Here is a 16,048-nt window from a genome sequence, read left to right as displayed (position 1 = left end):
TCTAAGATTCGTTGCTGATGCGGTTACTAAAGATTTATTTCATTGTTATACAAAAATCTAAGTGTACGGAAATTTATAAAAATCGGTATTAACGAAAAATATCCTCTCGCGCATTTTTGAAGCACGTAAGATAAATAGTGCGAATAATGTGTGAAAATATAGAAGTACAAAATCGATGTAGAAAGACAGTGTTGTTGCATTTACCAAAGAGACAGATATAAGTATATAAAATGTTATTTTATTATGAATGTCAGTTATATCATAAAGGGACCTACTGCTTTATTTTGTGCGATAAAAATTTATTCAAATATAACATACAACATCTTATGATGTATAAAAAATACTGCTCTATGTACAGCAAAATTTAATAAAGGTATAATGAGTATAAAGGTCATTGAAGTAATTAATGACATGTAATTAAACATGACCACTTTCTTTCAATTTTCCAATTAAAGTATCAACATCTGGTAGAATAGCACCAGCTTGTCGTACTGGTGGTTCTTCGACTGATAAAACATCAATTCTGGCAGTGGTATCGATACCAAGATCTTTTGGTGTTACTTTTTTAATTGGTTTCTTTTTAGCTTTCATAATGTTTGGTAATGTTGCATACCGTGGTTCATTCAGACGGAGATCAGCGCTTAAAACTGCTGGTGTTTTCATTTTAATGACCTCCAAACCTCCATCAACTTCACGTGTCACAGTTAATTCACCATTATTATTTTCAATCTAGAATACAGAAAATATGCATCAAATTAAAACAATCAACTTTTAAATTATATTATATTGAAAGCTGATTTTATATGATATTATTTAAATATTTGAATTCAGTTGTCATACTTTGCTACAAAATGTTCCAGTTGGCCAATCTAAAATGCCTCCAATCATTTGTGCAGTTTGATTGCAATCATCATCTATAGCTTGTTTACCAACAATGACTAAATCTGCTTTTTCGTCTACAGCTAATTTGGCTAAAATTTTGGAAACATGAATGGGTTGTAGAGTTTCATATTCTGGTTCCGATATTTCAATGTGAATTGCTTTGTCAGCACCCATTGCTAGTGCAGTTCTTAATGTATCTTGAGACTGCTTTGGGCCACATGAAACTGCAATTATCTCTTGTACTAATTTTTTCTCTTTCATTCGTATGGCTTCTTCAATTGCAATTTCATCAAAAGGATTCATTGAATGTTTCACACCATCTGTTATAACACCCATTTTATCTGATTTAACACGAATCTGGTAATAAAAAAAATAATGTAGACATATAAAATGAATCCTTATATCTAAACTATTTCTTTTTAAATAATGCACCTTATAGTATTTAATTTTTATTGTATAATTTTTTAATTATTTAATGATTAAGCCAAATAATTAAAAAATATTAATGTTGGCAAGTATTCTTATATATTTTGCATAATATTATTAAAATATACCTTAACTGCATAATCAATAACTCTCTTTACACCTACAAGAGCACGCGCCATCGTTAACTAATAAACAGATCGATAAATTATACAAATATAAATTATAATTAACTCTTTCACATAATATTTATATAGAAATGTCAATGGAACTGTCCAACTTCCATCATACGTGGCAGGGCTATTCGTTTACAACAGTCTAAAGTTCATATCTTCTACAATAAAAGAAAAATAGGTATCTTCATCTGTATCAGTTCACGCTGATGTAAGTAAACGTCACAACATGGCCGTTTCAGATTTTATGTTAGATTATAAAATTTTGTACAGAATTAAATGGTTCCTGAGTTACTCGTAAAATAAAACGATAAAAATAGAGGTTCAAATTTTTGGGTCATGATGACGTAAGATTTCTGTTATCCCTGATTGGCTTACATATATAAACATGCACCCAAAGTTACAGTTGGTTACAGTAAGTATGCTCTGCTTTTATACGATAACTCCTTCCATGGATCCTGATCTATTTGTGATAGATAAAAGAAAAAATTGTAATCACATCCATATATTTACCTAAATGTGTATAAGTTTCTATCATAATGGAATTTTAAGAGCAATTTACAATGCTACTTCACATTTCGTCGTTTTGTATCAGTATATTACGATTTAAGGCCATTTCCAACTTTGCAGCATATAAATGGCGCGTAAACAACAACGCATCTGTATCAAGTGAAAGATTAAAGAAATAATCTTACATGTCACTCGCATTATTGTTGTTTCTTTCCAATACGGAAATGCTATACAAATATAAATTGCAGATGTATTTATTATAATCCATAATTTTAATTCTTATAATTATCAATTAATTCCTATCTGTGCTGTTGGAATTAATGTCAGCGTCTATATCTCTAAAAATTATTTAGTGTATTATTCGACCTATTTAGATATTCTACTGTTACAATTATTAAAAGGGCGAGGTATACATATTGCATATTAAAGTTCAATTAATTTGTTTATAACTCTTAATCACACAAGTATATTTATCTAAAATTATCATTAAATTAGGAATAATATCCATTGATGCATTTTTATTAAAAATAATACACTAAATTATCATTGCCAAATAATTTTACGTACTTTTTAATTACGTACTTTTTAATGAATTTATTAGTTAAATGAATAGATGTGTTCGTTAATATGCGAGACTACATATTCAATAAATTATTTTTAAATTATATCGTCTCCGATTACAAAAAGAACAAAAATTTCATAATTCTTAATATTTCTTTAGAACAAGTTGAATAAACGTACAACAGTTATGAATAAATGAAATTTTAATTAGAAATTAAGTCGGAAGAAATAACAATTTATAAGTGTAACAAAATTGTTGCATGCCATTTTTATATTTCAATGAAATTAACACAAAAGAGACTTGAAGCAATCGCTATGGAGCCAATCAGAATGGATATGAAATCAAGTTTGCGCCACACATGGCGTCCAAGAACCGACGCCATCTAACGTCTGGCATTCCTGTTTTTTTCGTGCGGGTAAAATCACGGCTTTCTATAGCGCGCAAGCCTTTATCGTTTTGTTTTGTAGAATTCGTAAGTTAAGTGAATATCTTTGGTAAATTGACTATGCTATACGTATGCCGAATGAAATGTTAGCTGAGAAAAAGCGATCACGCATCAAGAAAGTGTGTGGGAAAATGAGTTAACCGTGTGTTAACGCGCAGTGGTCAACAATCCGTGGAAGTTTAGTAAGGGAATATATTCCATATTCAGGACTTGATAACGTCGAGGTAATTTCACATCGATGCTTATGATCGACTATATTACGTGAGTTTTCCGAATATTTTCGTAATTTGAAGTCGTTGAGAGTTTCCTTCGTGTTTATGTTTACTCCTCTAATTACCCCCTCCCTCCTCGGCCACCCTCTGAGCTTGAACTTTTCCTGAAATTCTCCCTCGTTTTTTTGATACTTCATACATTGTTTTCTTACAGTATTTTCTTGCTCTGATTCTTTTCACTGTTGTGTCATTTCTTTCATTTCACCTATTTCTTGTTTTATTGGCCCCATTAACCAAACCGTACAAAGCAAAATGATATTCTGATTGTTAAGATAGTTGGAATAATTTGTTGATCTCTTTATAATTTTTAATGCTTTAACAAATGTCGATATCTTGATGCTAAATAACAACCACGTCAAATTTCAATCGGTAGTTATGCAAGAGTTATGTAGTAATATTTTTGTTGCTTTCTAAGCGTATTGTATTTGTGCAGAATATATTTTCATTTAATTAATATTGATTTCTTACAAGTATTTAGAAAGACGTATATAGCGAGTGAAAAATGAGCGCATCTGCCTTAAAATCAACGATACCTGGAGTAGGTACATCTCCAACTTCTACCAGTCATTCTATTCTTCCAATGAATGCAATGGCACAAAAAGTTGTATCTGGATCAGAACCAGGATCTATGAAGCCTTTACCAGGAACTGGGTTAAGTTATGTTACGTTACAACCACCCAGTCAACCTTTGAGTTTAGTACAAGATCATAGACCTTCGGTATATCAAACACCACCATATGTAAGCAGCAATTCTGAAAAGGAATCGGATCTGGATAAATTAATTCCTAATGGAGTAGAAATCATAAAAACAGAAACAGAACAAACTATATCTGTTGCTATGAAGCAAAGCGAATCTAATAGAAATAACAATTTAAGTCCAGATAACCCAACTCAAGAACCACAAAAAGAGAATCAATCGGAACAAGAGATGACATCTATGAACTTAGATTTTCCTGGTTAGTAAAACTATAATAAGTTTTTATCAATTTATATGTCTTTTTAATTTCATATTAATAATATTTACACATAAATTTAATTTGACTGTTAAATTTATTATTTATTCATTATTTCGTTTTTGTTTACATCATTGATAAAAATAAACAAGTAAATTATTTTTACCTGTATGTATATAATATTTCTTTGTTTCGCTATTGAATACGTTGATATTGCATGTTGATGCATATGAACATGAGTGTATACATACATTTATATCTATCTATATATATATTGCTTTAGCACTATGTCCGCAACTGCAAAATAAAGTTGAAGAAAAGAAACCTTCTATAAATAACAGTTCGAAAGAATCTGATGCAACACCGATTAATACAGCTTTACAAACAAAGTTATCTTCGCACAAGTTGGAAGATGCATCAGTAGTAAAAGCTGATAGTCAAAAGTCAAAAGCTACGTCTCAAAATACAAAATTTGCGGCAGATAGTTCTGCAATGTCACAAACAAGTAATCCACCAAAGGTTGAAACAAAAGTCACTGGTTCACCAAAAGCAAATAAACGAAAATCTAGAGAATTAAAGGATTTAAAAGGAGCATCAGCAGCTTCAGATGGTGCAAGTAAGCCAAAAAGAAATCGAATTCAAACACAGCCTTATCAAAGTCCGTTACCAGAAATTGCACTTATTGTAAAAAATTTAAATAAGCCACCACCATCTAAAGCAATTGATGACAAACTTATAGTATTCTACAAGTAAGTATGATTTATGTAATTATTAATAATATCTTTCAAAAATGTAAAATCAATTGATTTTTTGTATAAATATATAAAGGAATAAGACATACGATATAATAATTAATGAATAATAATAATACAAGTTTTGAATTTTTTACATTGATTTACATGTACAAATATATTATTTTTTTTTTTTTTTTTTTTTTTATTAATTTTATTGTTTCTCAATGTAATAAAAATACAAACATAAATAAAATTACTAATACTTTTTATCTATCGCACATTCATTAATTCTTATTGATATTTATTATTAGAAATGAATTTTTGGCTGTGAGAAATGCAGAGGGAAGCTTTTATGTATGTCAAGCAATGCAAAATATATATAAGTCAAGCAGACGAATTCGTATACGTTGGCTTTCTCAAGACAAAAATAATGGAGAAATATATTCACCAGATTTTTATGATTTCATAGGTAATTTTGTGTGAAATTTTGGTTACAGACAGTAGAATTAAATTAAATTTTAAGTATATTTGTTTTATTATTATAATATTCTATAATTCTTGTTCTACATTATATAATATAAAGCACATTTACATATATTGCACTGTTTTGAAATTTCAGACTTTGATTGTATATTAACAAATCTAAATTTAAATAAGATCGACAAAAACAAATTTCAACTAACCAAGATTGAGCTATTGCGTACAGAGAATATTTTGAAAAGAGCAATTGATGTTGAGGCTGGCGTATCTGAAAAACCACGAGTAACGGAAGAACATCCAGACGGACGTTAGTGATTAATATTTAAATATAATATATTTTAAAAATCGTTAATATATTTTATGCTATAAATAAATATTGCTCATGTAGCTAACATATTTGATTATTGCCTATACGAGATTCTATACTATCAACTTGTCTGTTATTTATATAATCAAAATTTTGTACAAGTATTTCGTGGAATTGAAAATGTTAATATCTTATCCACAGTTGACCTTTCACTTTATAAAGATGAATCACAATTAAAGAGAAGAAAAAACCACAACTTACACAAACAAAAGCAAAGTTTGCGTAAGAAATCAAAACAACTTGAAAGCTCGTCCGAAGATGAAGCTCCTGAGGAAGAATCAGGGAAAAAATCACCAAAATCGAATCGTTCTAAGAAACGAACGGTTAATAAAGCATTAGCTATTGCTAAATCTGTTGCAAAAGGATCTAGTAGAGCGGAGAGAGCATTAAACAGAAACACAAAGTCGGGAAGTGAAGTTGCTACCACCACTAATACTAGTGTAACTACCAGTACTACAGCTAATACTGTTCCATCTGTAGATGCTACTAAAAATAGTTCTGGCATTAAAAAGAGCGAAAATAAAAAAAGCATAAAACAACAGAATAACAATAGCACAAGTGGAGTTTCAAGGATAAAACAACGTAGTAAGTAACTTCTCTTATCAAGCTTGAAATATCTTTATTTATTAAAATATCACGGTACAATTTAATTTTCAGCATCCGCTGAAAATACACAACAGAGTAGCAAAGCAACAGGACGTCCAAAACGTATGGCTGCAACCACAGGTATTCTGTCGACCGAAGAAACAACTTCTCGAAAGAAACCACGTGGACGAGCATAAGATTAACGTAATTTACATGTTTTTCCTATGCAACACCTAGAACAGAATCTGTATCGTAGACAATATGTACACGTAGTACACTCTTTAAAATTGCGATCAATTTATAATGTAATATATATGATCTCAAGATTCTTATATCTATCAGGTGCTGCATTATATTATAGTCCAACAATGTGGGATCAACAATTTATATAACTATGCGGCAAATCGCATTTAACGGAAAAAGACTCAGAGACTTATGAGAGTGATATTGTGATATCATGGAAAATTTGTACATATCGTCTACGTTTCAGATTCCTACAGGAGAAGAAAGTCACGGAATGTATGAAGAACGGTACCTTGGTTGAGTAATAACTGTCTACAGGGTGTCACATGCTAATGCACTCTTGCAATAGTCTATTTTTGATGTTGTGAGTGAACTGTACGTGATTCAGTTGAGTTTAAATGTACACTTTCCATTGGATATAATAGCTATGTACAAATATATATGTCTGGGGCTTGTATGTACTCTATGAAAAGATTAAAACACAAAAGAAAATCGAGTACCAGAGGATGATAAGAATCCGTGAATTATCGATCTCCATGTTATGGATCGGTAGATTTAGAAGTACAATATCTGTACATTACGCTGAATCCTTGCTATTTAAAAAATAGCATTGCAGAATGGTCCAGCGCCTATACTAAAGACAGGCAGAGAAAAAAAGTGCCCTCAACTGTAAATCCTTGTCCTGTTGTTGAATCTTTAGATTCATGGAAAAACCTTATGGCTGAAAATATAATGTTTTACTTATAGTTTATTTTCGAATCATTTGTATCAGTAAGTTACTAATATGATTCATTGTTATAAAAATCAAGAGGATCATGTTAATTAATTATGGTGGTGTCAAACTATAATTTAGCCACTTAAACATATTATATTCTTTTCTTTAAAGAAGATAATAATAGCACTTATTTACTCTGATAAGTCTGGATTTAAATGTATAAACTTGCTTTATCTATGTATTATTTTATTTTTGCAAAGATTATGGACAAAGTGTATATTTACCGAGAGATAGATGATTATGATCTACATTTCACCAAATTTAAATTCTTATATGTTAATGTAGTATATAGTTTATATTTTGTCGGAATGTATTATTGGAAATACAAATTTCTGTCAATGTTAAGAAAGGGGATTCATGAAAGTCATTTATGATGATGTATATTGAACGAAGGTATCGAGATATGTATTTCTTTTTTTACTACATTATAACGATACATTAACATAACCTACAAGTTAGTTTATATAAACAAGAAGAAGCAAAATGTTTTCGAGTTTTGGGAAACAAAAGGCAGATTATCTGAGTTAAAGTTACTTGCTTTTTTCAATTAAAAATTCTGTCTCCGGAGATGTGTACACTTATTTTTTGCATTGGCCGTTGAATATGCACAAACGTAATGAGAAAGTTGTTTCTTACCTACATAATTTTATCTACGTATGTACATATAAAGATTAGGTAATCGAAATTGTGAAAATGAATACAAAAATTTACGAACGTTTGGAATCTTGAAGGCTAATGTATCTTATTCATTTGGTAAAATATTCCATTCATTGTGTTTGGAACAGCAGTTGCAGAACTTCGATCTTTATTTTAGCAGTCACATGTACGATGTACATATACTTCATAAGCTTATGACATAAAGACAATTCAAGAATGCCGTTCAAGTGATTAGGCATATCGACTTCTATTGAAAATAGGATACAAGATAATTATATTAAGTGGTTAAAATGGATTTAATTCTTTAGATGGGAGATGAATAAGATACCAATCCTATCATTGGTCCATTGCATATTGTATTTAAAATATACACATACATAATGTATAAATTTAAAGTATATGCAAACATAATGTATAAATTTAGTAAAAGAAAAATTCTAATGACAAAAACCGATGAATTTGCTTATATTGTTATTAAATTTTTGCTTTCAAAGCGATGTCACTTTTCTGGGAATTAGTTGTATAATAACAAAGTAATCAAAGGACGTTGCAAATAATGATTAATATCATAATTAGCATCGATGGAAGACATGTAACATAATGAATTTTCGAGTCAAATTGCACTTTATTATTTCGAGAGGCAATGAATTGCACGACGCGTATAAATACAGCTCTCGATATTCTTCTCTCGAGCCATTTATAAGTCTAAGACAAAATAGCATGAAGGAAACTGAATCGAAAAGCAACGATGCATTTGCGTGCGGGCTGATATTTGTTGAGAATACTTAAATGTATATTGAATTTCTAAAATTGAAATTTAAATGTAGACACTGCAGATAATTCACTACAAAAATCATCTTGCGCTTATACATATATGATTAAATTTTCCATCATATTTGCTTATATAAATATGTCGTTTGCGACAAACGTTTATTTAAGCCAGTTAGTCCCAAATTTTTTTATTATTAATATCGTACGAAATATTTACGTCTTTGTTTTCTTCATTATCGTAATAGTATTTTCTAAAGCCAAAGATACGTTCGTTAGACAAAACTATAATTATATCTAAAATTCATATTACAAACAATTTTTTTTATTTTTAGAAACATTGAAAATAGTTTCAATATTTGGGAAACACTGGTTTAAGGTGTTGTGTTTAACAAGATCTCAACTACCTCGTGATACAACTTATTTCCGCATTAATGTAAAATTGTATGTTTAATTTCAGATGCATATCGTTTAAACAAATTTCATTCTATTTGCATTATGAATTATGTTTATATTTTAAGTAAATATAAAAGGCACTTAATATAGCCGCTTGAAATGTCTTTTGCATATATTATTTAAACGATTTGTTTTTTTAATTCACTGAACTTTGAAAACTATGAAAGTTACAGATTTTATTTATGGCGTGCGTCTCAAAATTAATTTTGAGAATATTAAAGTCCCTGTCGAGAATTTAATTTCGTAGTTTATTAACTGAGAAGGATATTTTGCGTAGCAATATTAAGAGTCTCATTGTGTACAATTTAAAAATAGTATCGATCAGATTACAGTGCCAATTGTTTTCAAACTTTTAAGCAGTATTCCTTTAACAAGATCTGTCTTAAGACGCATGAAATCAATTATTGGCTATTGCTTGACTTCTAGCACTGCTTCGATGAATTTACAGGCATATGCCCCTAATTAATCTGAATGTCACGATTGCATTCTAATTACGTAATAAGCACATAAACCGTATTACACGTGACGCATTTAAATAGACATTTAAATAATGATTAAATAAAGCGATCGTGCGATTATCTCTAAGTATGATTCTTGTAAGAATGGATATTTACATAGATAAAATGTACAGCCCACATGCGAAAATATCGGGCTATACTCGAAATACGTTGTGAGAACACTGTCTTTTTGCTTCCAGGTCATGTACAATTAATATTTCCATTAGGCAACATTTGTAAGCAGAGCTTTACTCTAAATTAATTAATATCTGTCGTTTTCGCTTAGATTGTATTGTCGTTTTCAATGTGGAAATTGAATCGATTTTTATACGAATCTTAACTTTATTACAAATTATACATAATTCTTTATGTAACGCAAAGAAATCAATTTTTATAAATAATAATTAACAATTTTAATTAATTTTTTTGTTACGTTGATATCTTTTTTTTTTTATTATTATTTCATTATTTTTTCACAATCAGTTTTAGGGTAGAATATTTCGAGAGAGGAGAGTGTCTAATTTTTGGCAACACTTACGTAATAGTAATAAAATAACTATAATAGGAATACTTTTACCGACATGCCTTTTAAATAATTCGATTCGATATTGAATAACGACGTAAATCGATACCGGAATGCGAATAAATTCAACGCGGCCTACTTTGTACCTAAAACTCGGAAAATCGATCATAAGAAGCAAAAAAGCAGAACACGAAGTTATCTGTACCGAAAACGTGTTTCAAGTAGGAAGCCCCGATCCTTTTGAGATTCATTTTTCTAGAAGTTATTCTATACAATTTACACGCAACTTTAACGTTAGAAACGATTCAACTACAAAGAGTCTCTAATATGAATTTACAAGGAACCTCTATCTGTCGTACTGTGTACTATTTCCTTTGTGTATACATTATTCCATAATTTTCTTGAATTAACCACACGAGCTGATTAATGGTTGGTGCAATCTGTATGTCCCCTGTGATTTAAGTTCATAATGAATTGAGAATCAACGTTTTACAAATAATAAAAGATATTGTGAGTTTGGTGATCGGAGTCAATTTTTATTCGCGTAAACCTGTACAATTTTCAGGTCTTGATTCTGCTAGACGGCAATCGAGCATATACAATGAGCGCAGCAACGCGGAAAATCTAAGAAAGTACAAGGAATACACGATTTTTTAATTGATACATATTAGGAAACACTGAGTTTTGTATGTACGACATTTTCACGAATAAAAATTTCTGGAATGAAATCACTTACACTTCATTCGTATGCATATGATCACCATAGACTAGTTAGTCTTGTATAGAGGATGTTTTATGGTTACGACTAAAATAACTAATTATAGTTATACAATGTTCGAAAATATAAAGAATATTTCTAAGTTACTTTATAAAACTTCTGCAAAATCGAATTAGATTATTAAAATTAATATCAAAATGATGATTTCTTATTTTTTTAAAAATAATACTTTTATAGAAGAATTGAGTTAAAACAAAAATTTAGTGTAGACTTGAAATACAATCATAATTGTACTATATTAGTAAAGTAACTTAAAAATTGTATAGTATAATGATAAATATTAAAGTAATTCATAGAATATCCAGAGCATAATAGTTACCAAACCTTAAATCTTTTTCGACGTTTTGACCCAGTTTTAAAAGTCGTCCTCGTGAAAATGGACTGAAATAATGGATATAAGACAAGGGTCGAAAAGTTGAAAATATTTAAGTTTCGATAACTATTATGCTCTGGATATAATACAATATTCAATATGGCAAACAAACATCAAATTTATATTTGAAGTTATTCATAATCTATACATGTAAATAAATCTGTACAGACAGGTACGTTTGTTTTGGATTTGTGTACTCACAGATATATGTATTTCAAAATTAGAGATCGAACTGCCTTATATCGGGTTTAGATCGCGATAAAGTGTCAACAAGAAAAATTTAACGAATGTTTTTCAAGCGACGTCTGCATATCCGAGATAAACAAATCTAAATCGATCATTTTCTTGTAATTTATTGACAAAAAAAGAAACAAACGAATGCGTTGGGAATAACGGTAAATTTGTGCAAATAACGTTACAATTTTGATTCTCGATTATTCATACGTTCCTTTATTTGCATCCAATTTACAAATAATTCTTCAATTACCGGTGCACGCGTTAAAAAAAAAATACTCGAAATATTACAAATTACGACTTTACAAATGATCAAAGGGACGCCGCCGTACGTTTCCGTGAAGCGTGTCCGTCGTCTGGCGGGTCGGTAATTCTAATACTCTGAATTAGAACCCGCTGAAACGTCTCTATGAGCTCGAGCGACGGAGCACAACGTTCCTCGGAAGTACGATAGCTTTGTTCGACGAGCCGAGCACGTCCCATTCAGCGTCACTAAAAAATTCGTCGATCCGACGTGATACGGAAGAGACGTAGATTTCGCGAGTATCCACGTTCAAGATCGAGAATAAACCTAAGAGCGGAACGAGACGCTTTAGTTGTAATGCGGATCACGGAGCATTATTTATTAATAGCAAAGCTGGTGTGGCCGGCACCAGGGAGTGGCAGTGCCATGCTAAAGTGAGCGCGACAGAACACCGGATCGTGGAACGGATCTTTGGATCTTTTTTCCCCCTTCCTCTTTCCTTCCAACCTCCTACCCTTCCCCGTAGCTCTTTCGCTTTTCACTCGGTTACACGTCTCTCCGTCCGTCTCGTTCGGTTTCCTATCCCCGTCTCCCTCTGTTTTACCGTTCTTTCTCTTCGTCGTGCCGCGCGTTCCTCGGTCTCTCTGTTTTTCTCCCTTTCCCCCAATCGGGCCGCGGCGCACCATTCGTCCGTCCAACGTTGTTGCTCAAGCTCTTTCCGCTTCTCTTCCTTCTTACTCCGTATCACGCTACCTTACCGGCTGGCTCGCTTTATCCATTGTCTCTCTCGCGTGCGCTTCGGTTAGTCGCATTGTCGCGCTCCCGCACGCCAGACAGCACGCCGTTGTAGGAGAGTGGATGAACGCTTTGTCGGCGCCCGCGGCCGAGATCAAACGCGCCGACCGCTTCCTCCTTCCCCCCCACCCCCGCCGCGGCACAGCTCGGCCCGTAATCCAGTCGGGGCTCTCTCTTACACCCTCCCCACCCCTCCGTCCCGCACGGCTTCCCCTTCCGACGAATCCGTCCAGCAAAGGTACCCATAAACGCTCAGTCCCGGGCTGTTCTGGCCTGATGAGAGAAAAATCTCTGACGGGTAGCAACCACACACGTTCAGTTCGGGTTTGTCGGTCGCTGATCGAGCATCGCGGAAAAATAGAACGGGAAATGCCGATAACGATAATTTTGCCCGAACGAATCACGGAGTCCCTGCCCGCCAAAGAACGGGTTAGGGAGACACAAAACTAATTTCACGGGTATAGGAACCCTTCGAGCGTTCCTTAGTATTCATAAATTTTCGAGGATGCCGTAACCACGACGTGTTAAATTGTCGAGATGACGTTAGAAAGGTCGCGATACCGAACGAAAGATCCGTGGACGGAGATACGCAATAAAATAAATGCGTCGTTATTCAACCATTTTAACTCCTTTGCTTACTCGTACAATACTTTGTTAAAGTTTTAAAGAATGTCGAGAATGTTCCTAGCAAGGAAAAATGGGCGGCTTCGGTTACTTGTTTTTACTATTAATCGATTCGTTAACGTGCAAATACTCGGATAATAATTTGTCGTTTGATAGATGAAATAAGATTTACGCATTAAAAGATTAAATATTCCTGGGATTTTCTTTAAATTAGACATCTGTTAGACGTGAAGCGAGTTTAGAGGAGAAACCGACGTCAGAATTGCCTACTTCTCGACGTTTGCTTTCGCTGCTTGCTTGCTTACCGCTGCTGCCGCTGTTGCTTCTGCTGCTCGCGGCAAAACTGTATTATAGCCTTTCCTGTCGTATCCTGTCGTACGGCGTCCTCCTTCGCCGACCTCCGTACCTTCGACGGTATCTTGCGATAAATACTCGCGCCGCTCTTTTTACGCGTTACTGCCTAATTAGCGTAATTATAAGATCCGGTCGTGGACCCACTCTTATTTTTTGCTCTCTTCGCTTCCTCCCCTCTTTTCCTCTTTTTCTTGCGATGGCCCGTAAGAGACATCGAACGTTTCCAAATGATACGCGTTACTAAGATTTTTCGAAAGTCTAAATTTTTCGGATCTCCGTGGCATCGATATCATTCGAAGTACCAACAAAAAAAATATGGAATAATATATACCGATTAACAAATTGATACTCAACCCATGAAGCAGAAAACAAACTCTCGGTATAAAAAGATACAATCAAGCCTACATGGTCGCATGGAATTCAGTCATAAGGGACAGCTGCTAGTATACTATAAACTCGATGCAAAAGTAGGCAGACTGTTGTAAAAGATTTGTGAAATTTAGTATACTTTATACGAGACATCCAATTCACCTATTTCGATTGTACGCATTATTTTTAAGTTTAAAACTAAACCGATTGCTCGATATGAAATTGTTAAATAAAAGAAAGAAACTAACAAAACAACCAAGTTATGACATTTGTCTATTTTGTAAATGTGTTTGTTTCGCATAATTAGTAATTAATTTTTAACCGTTGGACCCGACACGACGAAATCGTCGAACGTATTTCAATCAACGAACATTTTCATACCCGTGCATTTCCCTTTGCACGTTCAGTGTTAATTGATGCGACGATAATGACCTAGTTCTGATATGTATCTCGTTTTGCGATACATTTATGGCAGCAGAAAGTACATCGTTCTCATCAACGATCAATCGTCACTTTACAAAAGTGTTTACCAAAAGAAACATTTAGTAATAATAGGAAGTATGGCGTTGTTTGCTAATGATTACAGTACCGATAATTCCATGGCTACAACAGATACTGCAAAATTCAACAGAAACATCGTGAACGTAGTATCGCATCAAGATTACTATCGCCATTAGTCTGACGTTTGAGGGACAAAGTTCCGCCCAAATTGAGGGGTAGTGTGATAGCGAAAATTGAGACATCGTGACTCACGGTAGCAGTGGAAAACTAGGGAAAGTAATATTTACTTTATCCGTGTAGAAATGGTCAGTAAAATAATAACAAAACGAGTGACTTTATTGCTTACGATTCATGGGGCGTCTATTCGATCCATAACTGTGAAATTTTCTTCATCGACGAAGATATTAATTTAAACTAACCTCTTTCCGCATTTGGCGCGCAGTTGCCCCATTATGCGTCGTCGTCCTAACCTAAATCTTAGCGACGATTACTCGATTGCTTCTTCTCGATTGCTTCTTCTTCTCGATTACAAAAGCAATCGTAGAGTAAGCAATTACTGTACAAAACTCTGGTTAATTGGTTGCATCAAGAAAGTTCGTAGTGTCGGTGCCTGCTAACACGTAGCAAAATTTACGCTTACCGATCGATTAAGTTTGAAGTACATTAAGGAATGCTTGGTAGAATGCACGACGTTTCTTATTTTACCGGCACAAGAAGTCAATTTTCTTAATAGTCCAACAACATTCTTAGCGCTGGACGAATACACGCGCTATTCGCACGTAACATTACATAATAACAGAAACCGAACGGCCGGACGGACGGCGTTGGACGCTTTCGTGCGGGAGCCATGTAAAAGCCGCGTGTCGCGTCTGGAAGAGCAATCCCGGTACTCCAGACGATAGGAAGACTTAACTGAAAACAGTTCATTATTAATAGATATGCCTCGGTTTCCCGAGCACGTTGTCGGCTTTATTTCGAGGTTAGTCTGTACTGAGTTTTTGAACCGTACGTTTTATTCTCTTTGCTGCGTGCTGCCCTCCCTCTCTCCCCCCTGCCACGGACCCGACCGTTCCTTCCACAGCCCCTGCTGAGCGGTTGTCGTTTTCCTTTTGCCTCCTCCCCTCTACTCTTCTCTTAAAAACGAGACTCGCCACCGACTTTCCGACAAAGGAATAAAGAAAAGAAACAACTAGCCACGCTACGCGGTTGAGGATGGCACGGCAAACCGTAGCACAGCACGGCATAGCGTGGCATGGTGGGTAGAGACTTTCCGTACAGGGAGAGCAAGGGGGTACTTGCCGAACCAATGGCGTAGACACTCGGGGGACACTGGACCGACTATTATTTCCTTCTTTTTGGTCTTACTGTACCCACACACCGTATGCTTTAAAAATTGTTTGGCGGCAATCTGTATTAATTACTCCTATTTTTCGTCACTGGTGTATCTTCGATTTAAAGCCACGTAGTTTGA

The 16,048-nt window shown here is 33.7% G+C and overlaps 2 protein-coding genes across 4 annotated transcripts; one reads left to right on the top strand and one right to left on the bottom strand.

Annotated features, from left to right (window-relative positions):
- Positions 1–278: 278 nt before the first annotated feature.
- Positions 279–1,629, bottom strand: Etfb (Electron transfer flavoprotein beta subunit). The gene is made up of 3 exons (XM_076777450.1): positions 1,437–1,629; positions 841–1,239; positions 279–729 (listed from the first exon to the last, which is right to left on the bottom strand). The coding sequence occupies exons 1-3, from the start codon at positions 1,485–1,487 to the stop codon at positions 418–420; spliced, it is 762 nt and encodes a 253-aa protein (XP_076633565.1). The 5' UTR covers positions 1,488–1,629; the 3' UTR covers positions 279–417.
- A 1,264-nt stretch (positions 1,630–2,893) lies between these two features.
- Positions 2,894–10,828, top strand: LOC143347408 (uncharacterized). Of its 3 annotated transcripts, none has more exons than XM_076776536.1 (7): positions 2,894–3,219; positions 3,746–4,223; positions 4,504–4,969; positions 5,266–5,423; positions 5,574–5,741; positions 5,943–6,386; positions 6,459–10,828. In XM_076776536.1, the coding sequence occupies exons 2-7, from the start codon at positions 3,770–3,772 to the stop codon at positions 6,581–6,583; spliced, it is 1,815 nt and encodes a 604-aa protein (XP_076632651.1). In that variant the 5' UTR covers positions 2,894–3,219; positions 3,746–3,769; the 3' UTR covers positions 6,584–10,828. The 3 variants fall into 3 exon arrangements, with proteins under 3 accessions (XP_076632651.1, XP_076632650.1, XP_076632649.1); XM_076776535.1 differs by having other exon boundaries at positions 3,739–4,223; XM_076776534.1 differs by having other exon boundaries at positions 2,894–3,256; positions 3,739–4,223.
- Positions 10,829–16,048: the final 5,220 nt, after the last annotated feature.

The sequence above is a fragment of the Colletes latitarsis genome, chromosome 11 (assembly GCF_051014445.1).
Source record: "Colletes latitarsis isolate SP2378_abdomen chromosome 11, iyColLati1, whole genome shotgun sequence".
NCBI lineage: Eukaryota > Metazoa > Arthropoda > Insecta > Hymenoptera > Colletidae > Colletes > Colletes latitarsis.
Note: the sequence above shows the minus strand (reverse complement) of the source record. Positions and strands in the feature narration are given on the sequence as shown.